The following is a 17,113-nucleotide window of genomic DNA, read 5'->3' on the forward strand; positions in this document are numbered from 1 at the left end:
AGAGCAGGCCTGACAGACCTCTCTGCTGGCCCCTGCTGGCCCCTGTGGCGGGGGAAGGAGGAGAGAAGGTCTTCCCACAAACACATTTGGTCAGCAGGTCTTTGGGTGGTTGTGGATTCGTCTCCTCCTCTCTCTCTCTCTCTCTCCCTCGCCCTGGCTGGTTTCACAGGCTGACCGGTGCCTTGAGAGACTCGTTAAAGGGAAGGAAGATGGGAATGAAGTAGGCAGGCAGTGCCTGGGCTGAGGGCATTAAAATGGCAAATGGCCAAGTCCACCTGGCAGGCTGCAAAGGAATGAGACGTTGCAGGTGCGCAGGCCTCGAGCCAGCACCAGGGCCTGCGTGTTGCACGAGTTCATTTACAGGAAATGGTTGGAATAAGCAAACCTGTAGGGTAGAGGGCAGGTTGAGGTTTGATGGACAGCTGGGCACGCCTGTGATCGCGGCAGTGTGAGGCCAAGGCAGGAGGAGCACAGGTTTGAGGCCAGCGGGGGCTACTTAGCGAGACCCTGCCTCAATATAAAAAATAAAGTGGACTGGGGGTGAGCTCAGAGGGAAAGTTCCCCTGACTGGGTTCAGTCTCTAGTACCAGAAAAGGGCCAGGGTTGTCAGAGACCTGGGAGGTGCAGGATGGGGACATTGGAGGGGTGGAGACTAACAAGGCGCGGGCGTTCTTTGGGGAGTAATGAAAATGTTCTGGAATTGATTTATGGTGACGAATGAGTCACTTCAAATATTTGAAAAGCCATTGGTGTTTTGTGTGCATGTTTGAGCATGCACTGGGGACTGAACCCAGGCCCTTGTGCCTGTTAAACATGTTGTGGACCTATCCTGTCACTGAGCTACGACCCTGGCACTCAGTCCCTAAAAACCACTGCATTAGGGGCTGGGGATGTGGCTCAGAGGTAACGCACTGGCCTGGCATGTGTGAGGCACTGGGTTTGATTCTCAGTACTGCAGATAAATAAACCAAATAAAGGTCTAGCAACAACTTAAAAAAGTTAAAAATAAATAAATTTACATTTTAATAAGATTGCAATATACAGTTTACATGGTATGTTGTGGATATTCTCCCCCCCCCCCTCGGGATTGAATTGAATACTGGGACACTTTACTACTGAGGCTCTTTATTTTTAAAAAAATTTGACACAGGGTCTCACTCTCTGGCCTTTAACCTGTGATCCTCCTGCCTCAGCTTCCCTAGTAAACGTGTTTTTAAAAGGAGAATTAATTAAGGGCGGGGGTGTAAGTCAGTGGTAGAGCACTTGCCTGCTATGCACGAGCCCCTGGATTTCATTCCCAGCCCTGAGAGAGAGTGAGAGAGAACTCAACGGCAGTAACAAGACACCCTCTCCCTCAAACCTGCCGTGTTAGACAGGACCAGATGGGTCCTGTTGGGCCTTTCTGGTTCAGTTTGCGGGTGTAGAAACTAGCATGAGAGTTGTGGACTAGTCTTCAGGGCAGGGGGACCAGTGTCTTGGGAGGGGCACGGTCACTGCTGCCTTCTCCATGTCCATGTTAGTTCTGTTGCCTGGAGAAGCCGCCGATGGTGAGTGGATTGTTTGTTTTTGTCTTTCAGATGATGGATGCCATAAAAGGGACGATGACAGAAATATACAACGATCTTTCCAAGAACACTACTGGAAGCACAATCGCTGAGGTCAGAGGTGACAGGATTCCTTACTTGCTCTGGACCTTAGAGGCTGCTATAAGGGTGACGTGGCGCATGAGCTGCCCGGGCTGCCTCCGTCGCCGCGGCCCCTGCTGTGTGAGGGGTGGGCGGGCTACTTCCTCCCCAATGCCCAGCCAGCAGCTGTGCCACTTGTCCAGGTGTGATAGATAGCCCCGTCTGAGCCAGAGTTAGTCCATGGTGAGACGGGAGACCTGCCCTTCCGCTTCATGTCGAATCAGTGCCGTGGTCTTTCTGGGCCTCTCTGCAGTCGTGATTTAAGCATTTGCATTCAGAAATTCTCAGGTGGCCCAGAGAAGCCCCAGACTTCTGGTGAAGCATAAACTGTCCCCTGGGAAAGGGACTTTCTAGTGCAGTTTGCAGAATTCCCTCTCTGGCTGATAGTCCTGGAGAATGCGCTGCTGGCTGTGTGGCCGGCCGGGACAGCGTGGGCCAGGTGCTCGCAGGTCACCAGGTGAAGTGCGGGTGGCAGGGTTTCTGGAGTCCTGAGGGGCGAGGACGGAGGTGGGGAGTCCCATGCACAGCCTCTGACGGGGTTCTTGGCTTTGCTCAGACAAGAAGGGGGGACCTGGGAGTTTCTGAAGGAAAACCGTGTGAACATAAAGGGTCAGGAGGAGTGGATTTAAGAATTCCTTTTAAGAACCCGCCTGTGGTTGGGGGTGAGCGGGTTCGTAGTGTCTCACCTGAAGCCCTGGTCAGGTGGGGGCCGCACTTGTTTTCCCATTTTGGAGGGTGATATCCAGCCCCCTCCCCCGCCCACTAGACATGAGATTTTGGCACTGAAATGAGGTCGTTCACCCTCGCAGGGTAAATCAGAAGTTTTCAACCTCAGCCCCTGTGACGTTTGTGTTGGGGACTGTCCTTCAGCAGCACCGCTGGCCTCTACCCACTAGGTGTCAGTAGTAATCCTCACTTGTGACAACCAAAGTGAGTCCACATTGTCATTGTCATGAGTGACCAAGCCGCTTGATAATTAAAACCCTCAGATCAGTTCAGTCCAAGCTTATTTTCCCTTTAAATCAATACGGTCCAAATTGGGGTTATCCTCCCCCTTTCATTTCAAAGACGTTGGGCTTTGGAATTTCAGATGAATGATCATGGATTCCACCTGGATGTTTTATCAGGTGAAAAGTCACCGCTACCTTTATTAAATTTTCTTAGACAAAAATGCAGACTTTCTTAAAAATTGTTTCTGGGGTGCTGGGGATTGAACCCAGTGGTGCTCTGACACTGAGCTTCACCCCAGCCTTTCTGTTTACTTTGAGACAGGGTCTGGCTCAACTGTCAGGCTGTCCTTGAACTTGCCATCCTCCTGCCTCACCTTCCTGAGCCTCTGGGATCACAGGCTGTGCCACTGTGCCCGCCTCTATCCAGACTTTTGATGTATTGTTTGGGGGACTTGGTCCTTCACTCTAAGTGGCTTTTTCTAGTGCCGGGTCTTTCCATGGTAGGTGGTGCTCTCCGCTGGTCTTCAGAGCCAGCATTTCTCATGAATTTGGGTCAACCTGGGGTTCCCATCCCCGGACAGGTGCTGGGGGAAGGTCAGCGCCCAGCCTGGCTGCCCGAGTCAGCCCCGTGGCACCTGTGACCCTTCTGGTCAGGAGAGGCTGAGCTCTTGGGGCCTGCTGGGGAGCAGCTGGACCCGCTCAGGGCCTCGTCGGAACCTGCTTTTCTCGTTCCAGATCCGCAGGCTGAGGATCGAGATCGAGAAGCTGCAGTGGCTGCACCAGCAGGAGCTCTCTGAGATGAAGCACAACCTGGGTGGGTCCCGGCTGCTGGGCCTACACCGGGCAGGGCTGGGGGGAACCTCGCGCCTTGAGGTCGGGCCCGGAAGTGGACAGAGTCAACGCTGGGCCAGTGGGTCGCGCCATTTGTTGTGTGCTTGAGGGGGGTGGGCACACGGAACCCTGGGGATGCTCACCCGGAGAGGTCACTGGTGGGAACCCTGCTTTCCTTTGAGGCTACCAAGGACGGTCACCGACTTACAGTGGTTCACCTTCCAACTCCTCCGTAACTTGCTGGTGCCTCAGTCCCTTCACCTGAAATCTGGATGCATAATACAAACCCTCCCCATGGGTCTCTTTAGGAATCGGCTTAGCCAGAGCGTAGAAAAATGATTAAATCCGAAGAGATGTCTCCTGAGTAGGGTCTGCGGGGTTCCCAGAGGAGACGGGTCCCGCGTGGTCCATGGCCGAAAAGACTTTCAGCACAAGCCAGGCAGAGGCAGAGGCAGAGGCAGGGTGATGCAGGACGGGCGAGCACAGGCTGCCCGAGAGTGGGAGCAGCCCTGGCCTGGGCCGGGGCTGACATTTACAGGGAGGCTGCGTCCGAGCTGGGCTGGAGGTGGAGCCCGGGTGGGGCTACACAGTTTCCCCCAGGTTTTCCTGGGTTTGCATATTTCCCTCATTTCGCAGGGTTTGCAACTGCTTTCTGAATCTCAGTGGCTTGTGGTATCTCCTTTAAGAGTCTGCATGCCTCTCTATCCTGAATCCCTGTGTCAATTGGGTGGCTGGGAGGCTCAGATCTGCCACCGTGTGGTGGTTTTCTTTGTCCCCGCCCCTTATTGGAGTACTCAACCACTGAGCCACAGCCCCGTCCTTTTATTTTATTTTTTTGATTTTTGATACAGGGTCTTTTTAAAAATCGGTGAGGGCCTTGCTACATTCTGGAGGCTAACCTCAAACTTGGATCCTCCTGTCTCAGCCTCCACAGTCTCTGGGATCACGGGCCTGCGCCCCGGCTCCCTGCTGTGTTTGTCTTCCTTATAAGGGATTAATTTTTCTGAAAATTTTTTTAAATTTCAGAAAGAGTATTTCAGGAATTGAACAATGATTCATTTTCCTTTATTTCTACCCAGGTCACTTGCAAATGATTTGCAAGTGGACTTATTTTCTGAAATAACTGGTCTTGACTGCCTGAGGGAAACCTAGAGAACTCTCATTGCTGGGTGACCTGACACTTGTCCTTAGCACAGTGATCAGCCCCAGAGTTCCTCGGGTGCCTTGGATCTAGGGCCACAAGACACACCCCTGAGTCCCAGGCCCTGCTCTACCCCGTTTCCCCCTCTGGGAGAGGAGCAGAATGGTAGTCCTTACCCCTCAGAATTATTAGAAGGGTTCCACAAATTAATTAAGTGCCTCAAGCCACACCTGCAGATAGTAGAAGCTGTGGCAGTGTTTGATAGGGAAACAAAGTATATGCTGATGATTACTTGAAGGGTCTGTTTGAGGAATTCCTGTGACGTCCTGTGGGGTTGAGAATCACCATGGGTCTCCTCTTGTCTCCATACTGGGGACCTCACGGACACTGTCACCTGTGGCTCTGTAGGCCCAAATGGCGGATTCCCTGTTAACAGATGACGATTGGGCTCAGAGAGGCTGTGTCATGGGCCCAGAGACACCCAGCTGGTGGGGGCCTTTCCAAGTCGGGGTTTACACCCCTGCCTGAGTGTGGGGGTGCAGCCACCCTGTGCCCAGCCAGGGTCAGTGATGCAGCCTGCGCCCCCGTCCCTCCCCCAGAGCTGACCATGGCTGAGATGCGGCAGAGCCTGGAGCAGGAGCGGGACCGGCTCCTTGCGGAGGTGAAGAAGCAGCTGGAGCTGGAGAAGCAGCAGGCGGTGGACGAGACCAAGAAGAAGCAGTGGTGTGCCCACTGCAGGAAGGAGGCCATCTTCTACTGCTGCTGGAACACCAGCTACTGCGACTACCCCTGCCAGCAGGCCCACTGGCCCGAGCACATGAAGTCCTGCACCCAGTCAGGTAGCGCGCACCCCGGGCGGCAGGGCAGGGGCCTGGGCTCCCAGGGACCCCGCGCCGAGGGCGGCCGGCTGATGAGCGTGGCGCCCAGACGGAGCCCATCACGGGCGCCTGGTTGCCGACTCGTGTGCGGGGCTTTTGATCTTCTCTCAGGGCGGGGATGGTCCTCGGCATCTGCGGGGCAGAGGGCAACCCCACGACAGAGCGGGCCGGCCCCCATGTCAGCAGCACTCGGGTCGATCCTGTTTTGGGGGTGAGAATAGACCCACACCTCTAAATAACGGGGATTCTTACGTGGAGGCCCGGGTGTAGGTGTGCGGCCTGTGTTGCTGAGGCCGCAGCAGAGAGGACTGCCTCCTTGGGGTTTATCAGTGACGCTTCAGAAGTTAATCTTTAGAGCTAGCTTTTGTGGCAAAGGCCTCTAGCTTTATGGGGTTGGAATTGAAAGTCTTGGGCTGGGGTGCCGCTTGCGGTAGAGCACCCTGGGTGCCATCCAGAGCACTTCCCCCACCCCCAAAAGTCTCCATTTAAAAGAATTCACTGAAAATATTATATAAAAAACACAAGGCTGTATGTTGTAGCAAAATTTGCAGAGCTGGCGTGTGTGTGAGTGATTCAAACTCGAGAAACGGCAGTCCAGGGCCGGCGGACCTGAAGGCCCTAGTGAATATCTGAGGCTTTGTAGGCAGAATCTGGCTGTGTGCCAACAAGATGTCATTCGTCAGAACCGGTGGCCGACTCACTTTCTGGCGCCGTCCACGGGAGGTGTCTTCTCGCAGTCTTTAGACTCCTGCTGCCGCGGCGTGGCACTCCGCTGGTGTCTGGAGTGTGCGAGGTGCCCCGTGCGGGCCCTGCGGCTCTCTGGGCGTGGTGAAGCCTGGTTTATATGCGTCACTGTCCGGCGCCCACTGTTCCCACCGTCTCCAGAAGCTCTGTGCTCTCTGACGGGCCTTTCCCATCTGCCTCAGACAAAAACAAGTGTCCAGGGCTGTGGTGGACCAGCCTCTAAGTCATGGCGGGCTCTTGTGGACGGGGGTCATTAGCTCCGAGAACACGCTTTCCCTTCCAGAATGACTTACTGAATCGCTGAGTATTAGAAAGCCAAGGCGCTCTCACAGAACCCGACTCGGAGACCTCTGGGTGCCTGGCCTCCCTGGGTCTGCACTGGACCCTGGGTGGGGCCTGGCCGCTGGCGCCATGGGGCGCGGAGTGGGCTCCACGCGGGGCCTGAAACCCTTGTGCTTGGCTTCCCATGGCTTCCCTCTGTCCCCTTTGTCCCCAGCCACCGCCCCTCAGCAGGAAGCGGACGCAGAGGTGAACACAGAGACTGGGAACAAGCCCTCCCAGGGGGGCTCCTCCAGCGCCCAGCCAGCCGCCTCGGACACGACCAGCGCCTCCAAAGAGAAGGAGCCGTCAGCTGAGAAGAGCAAGGACAGTGGCTCGGTGAGGACCCCCTGTGCCTTGGCCAGTGCCACCCACCCTCTGTGTCAAGGACCCTTGCCCTTGTGTGTCCCACCCACCAAAGTCCCATGCTGTCTGGGTCTGTCTGGAACAGTCAGATGACAGGGGTCGAGGGCGTGCCCCTGTGGACGGGCCAGAAGGCGAGGCTGAGTCGGCTGTGCAGGACCTGGCAGCTGCTCTCGGGACCCTCCCAGTTTAGAGCAGCGCGTCCAGGAGAACTCTGTGGTGGGGAGGATCCCACCCACTGTGGCTGCCCGTAGCCCCTGCGGCTGTGGAGTACTCGGGATGGCGAACGAGACCAAGCATCAGATTTGTAAACTTGACCTTAGTTCACTTAGATGCAAGTAGCCACATCTGGCTGGTGCTGCCATATTGGACCATGAAGGTCACACCCGCTCATCTCCCGTTGGGCTGTACCCGTGACATCGATCTTAGGGGGCACACGGATCATCTTTTATGTCTGTAGTCATTGTGGACTTTGGCCGTCATCATCAGATTATCAGTCGAGACCCTGGTCTCAGGGATGGTACTGCCTCACAAGAGGCTTCCAAAGTGAAAGGATCCATTTCTCCTTCTGTGGTGCAGCAGACTGTGCGGGTGTTGGGTCGGTCAGCCAGCGGGTGCAGGCCACAGGGAAGGTTCTCAAGCTCAGACTGGAGTGCTAGGGAGGGGCCACCCCCGCGCCGGAGGAGTCTGGGAGCCAGAGCACAGGTGTGTGCACACCTGTCCGACTCGGCCCCACGGACCACGCCAGGTGGAGGGCACCGAGATGCCCTGGGGGAGCAGTGAGCACTCCCAGGACTCCCTGGGTTTCCCTGGGGGGCTCCGTTGGCCCCAGTGCCCTGAGTCCATCTTTCTTTGTATTTCTAGACCCTCGACCTTTCTGGCTCCAGAGAGACGCCCTCCTCCATTCTCTTAGGCTCCAACCAAGGCTCTGGTATGTCGCCCCCTGGTGGGCGAATGGCGCTTTCATTTCATGCGGGCAGGTTGGGAGCCATCTTGTCAGGGAGCCCAGGGTTAGGGCAGTGGTTTTCAAGCTGTTAGGGATCTTTGGGGTGCCTCAGCTGGGCGGGCTTGAGGGGTGAGGGTGTGGCTGGGCGAGGCAGTTTCCCCACACTTCTCCGCACTGGCCAGGATTTACCTGTGTTTTGTTTACCGGGGCCCACGTGACACTATTTGGACACAGGGTCCTGCCCTGGGAAATGCCAGGGTAAGCAAAGCCCCGTAAAGTCAGCTCCTGAGGGTCCTTGGGCCTTCAGGGAGGTGAAGACAGTGTGGAGGTGGGCGGTGTTTCTGGACCATCCTTCCCTCTGGCAGGCTGTTTGGGGGCTTTTCTGAGATGTGCGGATTTCTTTCCTGGGGTTCGGGCCGCCCTTCTTTCTCAGCCCCGTGGTCTTTCCCCCGCACTTTCCTAAACCAGTTCTGGTCACTGCAGGTGGGTTCAGGCCCAGGCCTTGCTTGTTGAGGACGGTCTTGCTGAATTCAGTGTTCTTGCCTATAACCTTTCCTCCAGGGCCTTTTTGCCTGCTGGTTCTCTTCAGCTGGAGACCAAAAACTTAATGTTACTTGTGCACACCGAGCGCTTAGAGGAAGCAGTGTCTGTGGTCAGGTGGGCAAGGTTCCCCAGAGGCCAGGCCTGGAAGGGCCGGTGGGAACTGGATGATGGAGATGGTGGAGTGGCAGGAGTGAATCTAGGGAGGATGTGAACTTGGCCTTGGATTTGATTGAAGTGCCGTCAAAAAAGCACCGCCCTCGGGCTGGGATCGTGGCTCAGTGGTAGAACGCTTGCCTGGCATGTGTGAGGCCCTGGGTTCGATTCTCAGCACCGCGTATAAATAAAATAAAGGCCCATCAACAACTAAAAAATATTTAAAAAAAAAAAAAATCACCGCCCTTCATGCTCCCTTGTAGTCCCCAGATGGAACCTCCAGTCACGCCACAGCGTGGCACTAAGATGCCACGGCATCTCAGATCTGTTTCAGAACAGAGCCAAAGCGACTTCAGGTCTAGTGGCGTGGTAGCCCCAGAATATCGCCCTGCAGCTTGGCTTTCCTGACGGTAATTTGAACGAGTTGCAATGATAAAAGCTTCTTTTGGAATTGAAGTTGAAAAAAGTGAGCTTAAAACAGGAACTGAGCAGCCTGTGAGGGGACTGTGAGTGTGTCAGAGTGAGGAGGCGCGTGAGGAGGGCCAGGCTGGAGAGTGCTGCTGCCCACGGCCGGTGCCGTTCAGAGGTTCTGCTGCTGCCCACGGCCGGTGCCGTTCAGAGGTTCTGCAGCTGCGAGGTGCTGACGGAGGTGGCCCGGGGAAGACTCGTGACGCTGTGTGTGTGGGATCTGCCAGAATAAGGATTGCATGTGGCACGGTGGCCAGGAGAGTGGTCAGGGCTGGAGGGCCTTTTTGTAGGTGGTCAGAGAGTAAATGCAGGCTCCGTGGTCTCTGTCCATTTGCTTCGCTCAGCCGGGGTAGCAGGCCTAAGATGACACGGAACCAATGTGAGGGTGTGGGGGGGTGTATGGTGTGGGGGGGTGGGGGGTGTGCTAATGAGTTTGGAAGTGCAGAAGCAGGCATTGGGCTGTGCGGGGCTGAAGCACCTTGGTATCTGGGGAAGTGAAAGGACGGTCACTTGGGAGCCTGTGGCTGCTGCCAGTGGGGGACCTGAGTCAGGCAGGTAAAGCCCCTTCTCTGGCGTGTGGAGGGTGGCAGAGAGTGCTCCCTGGTGCTTCCTGAAGGACAGGAGGCACTTGCACTCCTGGTCACGCCCAGTGCCTGGGGGAGAAGCCCAGAGAAGCCGACCTGGAGGCCCGAGTCACTTGGAGAGTGTTTGCCGAGCCAGGACGTAGGTGACCCCAGACCCGAGCTTCACCCATGGGACCCAGACCAAAGCACTGCTGTTGGAAGTCAGAAGTGGTTGTGTCGTGGCGCGTGGGGCTCGGTCACAGGGGCCGCAGACGTGGCCCTGGTCTTGGTGTGCGCCTCCTCCCGCTCCCCCACTCCTTCCTCCTGCGTGGCCTGCGTGGCCTGGTGTCCGGGCCCAGCCCTGGGCCGCAGTCTTGCTCACAGGCCCCGGGCGCCCCGGCCTTCCTGTTTTCTCAGCTTGGCAGCGTGACTCCTCACCTGCACCCGAGCCTCGGCGCAGCTGGAGGAAGTTCCCCAGGACCTCAGATCTGTCCCATGGCTCCTTTAATCTTATCGCTGGCCTCAGAAGCACAGCTCCTCAGCCGCCTCATCCTCCCTCCAAACCCCTTTCACCAGCCCCCATTCTGCCCTGCAGAGGTGACGTCGTTCCCTACTCCGTCTCAGACTCCACCTGTCCTTCCTGCTGCCCTCCGTGTGACATGGGGGACACGCTCTGCCTTTCCCTCCTGGCCACCTTCACCGTGTGACCGCTTCTTGCTTCCTGTCCTTTGTCATAGCCATACTCTCCGCTCAGCTGCCTCCTTCCCTAGGTGTTTAAATCCGCTTCTCTCTCGGTGCTCCCTCCTCCACCGCCCGCGTTGCCAATGGAATGTTGTACCCTAAAGGTCTTATATCTGCACTGTGCACACTGGTGGCCACTAACCACCTGTGGCTGTGGAACCCTCAAGCTGTGACCAGAAGTGGAGCTTCATATTTTATTTTAGTTGACTTAACAGTAGCTCTGCCAGGTGCAGTGATCCACACCTGTAATCCCAGCAACTCCGGAGGCTGAGGCAGGAGGATCACAAGTTCAAGGCCAGCTTCAAAACTTAGCAAGGCCCTAAGCAACTTAGTGAAACCCAGTCTCAAAATAGAAAAGGGCTGGGGGTGTGGCTCAGACACTTGATCATGGTGTGACTCATAGGACTTCCATGTCTAAAGGGGCCTTCCCCCAGGTGTTTTTTGTGAAGATTGGGACTACACTGAAGGAGACATGGTCCCCCGTTTTATGGCTCGGAAAGAGACTGGGCAGGGGCACTGTGGAGCACTTGCCCTGTATGCATGAGGACCTGGGTTCTGTCCCCAGCCCCACCAACACCCGCACCCCCCAATTTTTTTTTTTTTAATTTTAAAATTAAAAAAAGGTATTTTGGCAGAGGAGGAGTACCAACCAGAGGGTTCATCGTCAAAATGGAAGGACAGGAGTAGTTGGCGCCAGGGCACTGGTGACATCTGCGTGTTGAGCAGCAGGTTTAAGTAGGGGTGTGAGCCCCCTTGGTAGGTGGCATAGGCCTCCCCTGTTCATCTTTTTTTTTTTTTTTTTTATTAAATATATATTTTTTAGTTGTAGGTGGACACAATAATTTTTATGTGGTGCTGAGGATCGAACCCAGTGCCTCACGCATGCTAGGCGAGCGCTCTGCCGCTAAGCCACGACCCCAGCCCCTCTCCTGTTCATCTTTAAGACGTACCCGAGCCTGGTGCTGTGGCGTATGCCTGTAATCCCAGTGACTTGGAAGGATGAGGCAGGAGGATCACAAGTTCAAGGACAGCTTCAGCAACTTAGTGAGACCATGTCTCTCAATACCAAAAAAAAAAAAAAGATTTTACCTAAAGCAGCTGCTCGGGCCGACAGAGGAGAATAGGAACTAGAACGGGGGTCTCTCTCCAACCATCTCCTGCTGTTTCTGGTTCTTATTAGCATCCTCTCCTGTACCTCCATTTCTTGATTTGATTTTTAGACAAAAGGCAAGGGTGAGGTCCTCTTGTGACTTCCTCCTCCAGTGTCACCTAGGCTACTACTTGGGGCTACCTTGCAGGCCAAGTCCTCAACACCCCCTCTTCTTGTGCTGCTGCTGGAGGCACCGTCCACTGACCCCACTTGACCCCCATCTCCTTCCCCCTCCTTCCGGTCATACCCTTTTGGGGACCGGAGCATCTGCTCTGTAACCGTGGTCAAGTCTCCTTTTGTCCATCTGAGTCTGCAAAGGTGAAGGGACAGTGGCCACCTGCAGGACTGGGGTGGTGGGGTCATCACGGAGTCCCTGGTCTGCTTTTCTGTCCTTCTCAGGCTTCCTTGCCCCTGGAGTCCCCCCACTCCCAAATCTTATTTTCAGTCTTTTCCACCAAACTCCTGACCACTCCAGCTATTTCCCTGAGACCCTTTTCTTCCACTCTTCGCCTCTTTCAGCTGTAGGTTTTTGATTTGTGGGCGAGGAGTGGCCCTCGCCCCTCTGCAGCCCTGCCCCCTGCCCCCAGCTTCTCCAGTGCCCTCTGTCCTCTCCCTGCGCCTGGCCGGGTCACCAGTGTCTTCATTGACCCAGATGCTACCTTCCTCCCTTGGCGTCCAGCGCCTGCCTGTCTTCTTGTTGGATTAGGCAGTTAGCAGAGGTTTTGAGGATTTTGCTTTCAAAATCCTGACACCCTGGGGCTTATCAAGTGCCGGTGGCTTTCCGTTACCGGCCGCCTTGTCCCCCACCTGTGGCGTGTGCTGTGTGCAGTGGTCCTGTTGGGGTTTGATCACGTGTTTGAAGGCCGCAGTGGCCCGCGGTGCCCCGGGTGGGAGCACGGGGTGCCAGCGGGTTCCGGAGCTAGCGCCCTCGGGGTTGTGCCAAACTGGCCCGGGACGGACTCTGAGCTGCCTTGGTATCTCTTCAGTTAGCAAAAGGTGTGACAAGCAGCCTGCCTCTACCCCAACCACCACAGACCACCAGCCGCACCCCAACTACCCCGCCCAGAAGTGTAAGTATGACCCTGTCCAGCCGCGGCCAGCTCGGCTCGCCAAGCCTCGTCCTGTGTGTGTCCGTGTTTCTCTGTGGCCGTGTCCTCCTGTCCTGTCGCGTGGGCTCCCCTCGCTCTGCAACTTTCTTCTTAGGGGCGCCTCTCGAGGCCACTGCCCGCTGCTTCAGGGCGAGAGCCGGCTGGGCTGGGCTTCTGGAGGGTCAGCCTCCATCTGATCCCAAGACACCAGCTCTCCCTGGCCGGTGGGACGAGTCCACCGCGTTCCCACTCCCTCTGCCCCCTCCGCCAGACTGTGTGGCCTGGCTGCGCCTGGCCCGCTGCCCCGGGTCTTCCAGGACCCCAGCTGGTCCCAGTTGTCACCAGAGCCGCAAGGGTGACTGCCTTGTGGGACTTTTCTCATGTGTAGTGATGACCAGCAGCGTCACCCCTTAGGGACACTCCAGAAGAGCTCCAAGTGCAGGGATGCCTAGAGGGGAGGGGCCAGAAGATCAAGGCTCCACCCCCAGCCCCGTTTCTGTCCGCCACAACACTGCCCCCTTCTGGCCGGCCATACAAGTTGCCAATAAGTTCTCTCCTGGTGACACTCGCTGCCATCCGACCCTCCTGCCCCTTGTCTTCCAGAGACAGAGCTCCCGACTTACCTCACGTGCCTCTTGATGGGCAGTAAGAATTGCAGCCCCGTTAGGTAATAGTAGGGTCCCTTCCTCAGCCACCCGATTCTGCCTCTAAGCTTGATCCATGACCCCTTCCAGCCCAGTGTCCTCCCCTCACCTCAAGAATGCTTTAAAAAAAAAATCTGTCTGAACTTAGTAACTTGGTAAGTGACCCGAGGCACCGCGGGAGCTGGCTGCTGGCCGCGGAGCCTGCGGAGCTGGACTGCTGGAGGAGGGCCGTCACTGGCTCCTCTCCGACTCTTCTGTCACCACTTGTCACTCAGCTTCCTTCCTAGTGCTGTGTCTATGTGTCCTTGAAGCCATCCTAGGTCTTGCTGTGGTTCTGCATCCTTTTTTAGACTCCCCATTGGGCCTGTGCGTCCAGGTGGACTTAGCCCTCTGGTCCACAGTTGTCCCTTTTTTATGATCCTCCCCCTTGGGTGGACACTTGTGATTTGGTCATGGGTCTTATTTTTCAAGTTGCCTCTAGATTGGTTCGAGGACCGCGGTGGGTGGACGTACACTGCCCGCCAGTCCCCAGGGCCTGCCTCCCTGGCTGAGCCTGGACGCAGGGGTGCCCGGGGCGTAGTGAGGGTACAGGTCTGGCTCAGGAGATCCTTCCTGGGCGACTGAGCCCTGTCCCAGTCATCTTCATCCTTGACACCCTGCTGATTTGCAGCCAGCTGGGTTAAGTCCTAAAAATCCTAAGCTAGAGGTCCTAAGTTCCACCTCTGCATTCTAGAGAGCCACAGATTGGGGGAGATGGACGTGGCGGGAATTGGACCGTCCATGGCGTACGGGGTGGGGAGGAGAAGGTGGCTCCCTGGCTAGGAGAGCGCGTGGCCGGCGGAGCGGGCCGGGGTGCTGACCGGTGCCTTCCCTCCGCAGACCATTCCCGGAGCAGCAAGTCCAGTTGCTGGGGCGGCGGCGAAGAGAAGCGAGGGTCGGCCCGCTCCGAGCTCGGCGCCGGCTCCAGCGCCAAGAGCCTCATCCCGAAAGAGTCTCGGCTCGACGCCTTCTGGGACTAGGGGCAAGCTGTGACCAGACCGCCCGTCCCACGGGGGAGGACCGCGGACGCCAGGGAAATAGGAGTCGGCGGAGACGGAGAAGGACCCCTTCAGGCTCGGGAGGGCCGCGGGAGGGGCCGCTGCTGTAGGTGTAAATAATGTACAATTTGTGGATGTCACTGAACTAGAGCACCTTCCCTTTTTATATTTGTATCGACTTTAACTTATAAAAAAAGAAAAACAAGTTAAAAAAAAAAAAACAAAACAAAACACCCCACAACGAAAGGAATGTTGGCTGCGGAGGCAGATGGGCAGCCCGCCCTCGGGGCACACGCTCCTGGGCCAGCCCGGTGGGCACAGCAGTCCTGGGCCAGCCCGGTGGGCACAGCAGTCCTGGGCCGGGCCTGGGCTTGCTGCTGCACAGCCTCACCCTCGGCACCCGGGGAAGCCAGCGTTGTCCTGTGTCTGTCCACAGCACGCCACGCCGGTGGCCCCTTGCGGATGCCTACGTCACTGTGTCCTGCCTCGCAGGCTCTGCAGACCGGGAGCCGTGGGGAGGGGCCCTTTATTCTGTGTGGTTTAAGTGGTGGCTCCTAAAAGGGAAAATCAACATCCTGTTTACAGAAGATGCTCGGAGGCTAGTGAGCCCTGCCCAGCTCGTCACCAACTCGGCAGCAAAGAGAAACCTTTTCTTGTTTGTGGTTCCTTTGAACACTCACACACCCACGGGAGGAGATGCTGTGCTTCTCAGAAGCAGGAACTCAAAGGCAGATGCACACCGAGGAGCGTGCGTCGGAGGAAGCATGTGTGTATTATTTATATGATGGAGCTCTGCGTTTTTATGTAAGCATGAAACAGTGGCAGTATGAGAAAGCAAGACCGTCATGCTGTCTGTTACACTACGTAAGCTGTAGTACCATTTTGTATGTTGTGTAAAACAAAAAGCATTGATCAAAGCAAAAGGTGATGTATGTATATGAGAATATTAATTGTACGATATCATTCCAGTACATTCTGTTGTACATTTTAGTCTCGTTTACTTTCTCTTCATTGTTGATAAGAGGATGCTGGCTGTATGGCTTCCAGCTAGCCACCCACATTAGAGAAGAAAGAAGAACAGATATTAGAAGAAAGCAGGAGAGAAAGAACATTTGTGAATTGCAGTTGTCAAAAAAAAAAAAATAGCCTAGCTGGCCTTATTTGTGAAGCATAATTGCTTTTAGCATATGGAAGTATTTTTTCACATTTTCTTTGTATAAAATTTGTATTAAACTTAAATATCTTTTTTGAAGATGGTGTTTCTTTGTGACTGAGCCCGTGGAGTCGCAGGGTGTGGTCTTGGGTTCCCTCCTTCCCTCCCTCCCTCCCTCCCTCCTTCCCTCCCTCCCTCCCTCCTTCCCTCCCTCCCTCCTTCCCTCCTTCCCTCCCTCCTTCCCGCTCCTCTTTCCTCCCTCCCCCTTTCCTCCCTACCTCCTTCCTTCCTACCCTCTTCCCTCCTTCCCATCCCCCTTCTCTCCCTCCCCTCTTCCTCCCTCCTTCCCCCTTCTCTCTCCCTCTCTCCCTCCCCCCTTCCCTCCCCTCTTCCCTCCCTCCTTCCCCCTTCTCTCTCCCTCTCTCCCTCCCCCCTTCCCTCCCCCCTTTCCCTCCCTCTCTCCCCCGCCCCTCCCTCTCTCCCCCTTCCCTCCCTCTCTCCCCTCCCTCCCCCATTCTCTCTCTCCCTCCCCCCTTCCCCCCTCCCTCCCAGGTTTTTCAGATTCTTCACTTTTTTTTTTTTTTAATTAAACTGTTTTGGCAAAATGGCTTGGTTGTCCTCGAATTTGCAGTTTTCCCGGTGGTGGGGATGGCTGTCTATGTTTACAGCCAAACACAGGAGGAGGGGCCCTGAGAGGCCAGCACCCCCCACAGGGCGGCACCTGACACTAGTGGCCCTGGCTAGCACCAGGGTGTTGCAGGAAGGCGTGGGGCAGTAGGGAGCCACCGACTTCTGTGGCCTAGGAGACCTGAGCCACCCGGACGTCCGTGGGCTGTGCTGGCCTTGATGCTCCAAGCCTGGGAGAAGGCAGAGTCTGGAGAGCTTGAGGCTACTTGGTCTTCTGGGCAGCAGGGTCCGTTTTTGCTCTGGCCAGTGGTCCCCAGATCTCTACCCCAGCAACCCTCCTGCCAAGGCCCCCGTTTGAAGGTGCGCGTGGTGTCAGTTCCTGAGTGGTCTGCAAATGTGTGCACGGCCCCGGCACTGGGATGGGAGGTGGGATGTCCCCCCCCCTTGCCAAGCTTGCATTCCCTTGGGGTGACAACCAGTCAGTCTTCCAGTCATGGGGCAGCAATTCCCAGGGGACCTGCTAGGTGCTGGGATTTCAGCAACTGGAGTAGAGGAGGGAGCATGGGCCTGTGGGCTCCTCCCTTGGGCTCGGAGGAAGGTAACGGGAGTGAATCCATGCAGGCAGGATCCTCAAGTCCACCAAGGGTCAGAGTGTCAGGCTTTGTGGCAAAAGCAGCCAAAGGGGACCGTAAGTGAACGTGGCGAAAACCATAAAGTGCCATAGACCGACATTTGAGTTTCAGTTTATTGCAAAATATTTTTTCCCCAACCACCTAAAAATGGGAACATTTTCTACTTATGGGCCCTGAAAAAGCAGAGAATGGCTGGTATTGTCAAGGAACCAAGGGGGATGGTGTAGAGGAGGACCAAGAGGCACAGGTGACTTCCCAGTTGGAACCATCTGGCATCCTCTCTGCAGAGGGGATGTTTGAGCTATGAATGAAGAGCTGGCTGTGGGAGATCAAGTAGGTGAGGAAATGGTCCAGACAGAGGGACCAGGAAGTGCAAAGGGACCGGGGCACCTGTGAGCTTCATGGGCTTGATGGACAGCAAGAAGGCTTCGTTGGAGTGACATCTTTCCCCTTTCTTA

At 56.0% G+C, this 17,113-nt stretch overlaps 1 protein-coding gene across 28 annotated transcripts in view; it reads left to right on the forward strand.

Annotated features, from left to right (window-relative positions):
- Zmynd8 (zinc finger MYND-type containing 8) overlaps nt 1–15,495 on the forward strand; it is a 98,783-nt gene extending 83,288 nt beyond the window's left edge. For 18 of the 28 annotated variants that reach the window (XM_046433643.2, XM_046433637.2, XM_046433646.2 and 15 more), the window contains 7 exons: nt 1,578–1,658; nt 3,371–3,449; nt 5,207–5,446; nt 6,726–6,886; nt 7,775–7,841; nt 12,461–12,544; nt 14,086–15,495. In XM_046433643.2, the coding sequence (XP_046289599.1) occupies nt 1,578–1,658; nt 3,371–3,449; nt 5,207–5,446; nt 6,726–6,886; nt 7,775–7,841; nt 12,461–12,544; nt 14,086–14,225 (852 nt within the window). In that variant the 3' untranslated portion in view covers nt 14,226–15,495. The remainder of the gene's footprint in view (nt 1–1,577; nt 1,659–3,370; nt 3,450–5,206; nt 5,447–6,725; nt 6,887–7,774; nt 7,842–12,460; nt 12,545–14,085) is intronic. The other 10 variants (XM_046433644.2, XM_046433649.2, XM_046433647.2 and 7 more) reach the window with 3 other exon arrangements.
- The last annotated feature ends 1,618 nt before the right edge of the window (nt 15,496–17,113 follow it).

The sequence above is a fragment of the Marmota monax genome, unplaced genomic scaffold, assembly GCF_021218885.2.
Source record: "Marmota monax isolate L192 unplaced genomic scaffold, Marmota_monax_Labrador192_F-V1.1 WCK01_AAM20220418_F8-fsc00014, whole genome shotgun sequence".
Lineage (NCBI taxonomy): Eukaryota > Metazoa > Chordata > Mammalia > Rodentia > Sciuridae > Marmota > Marmota monax.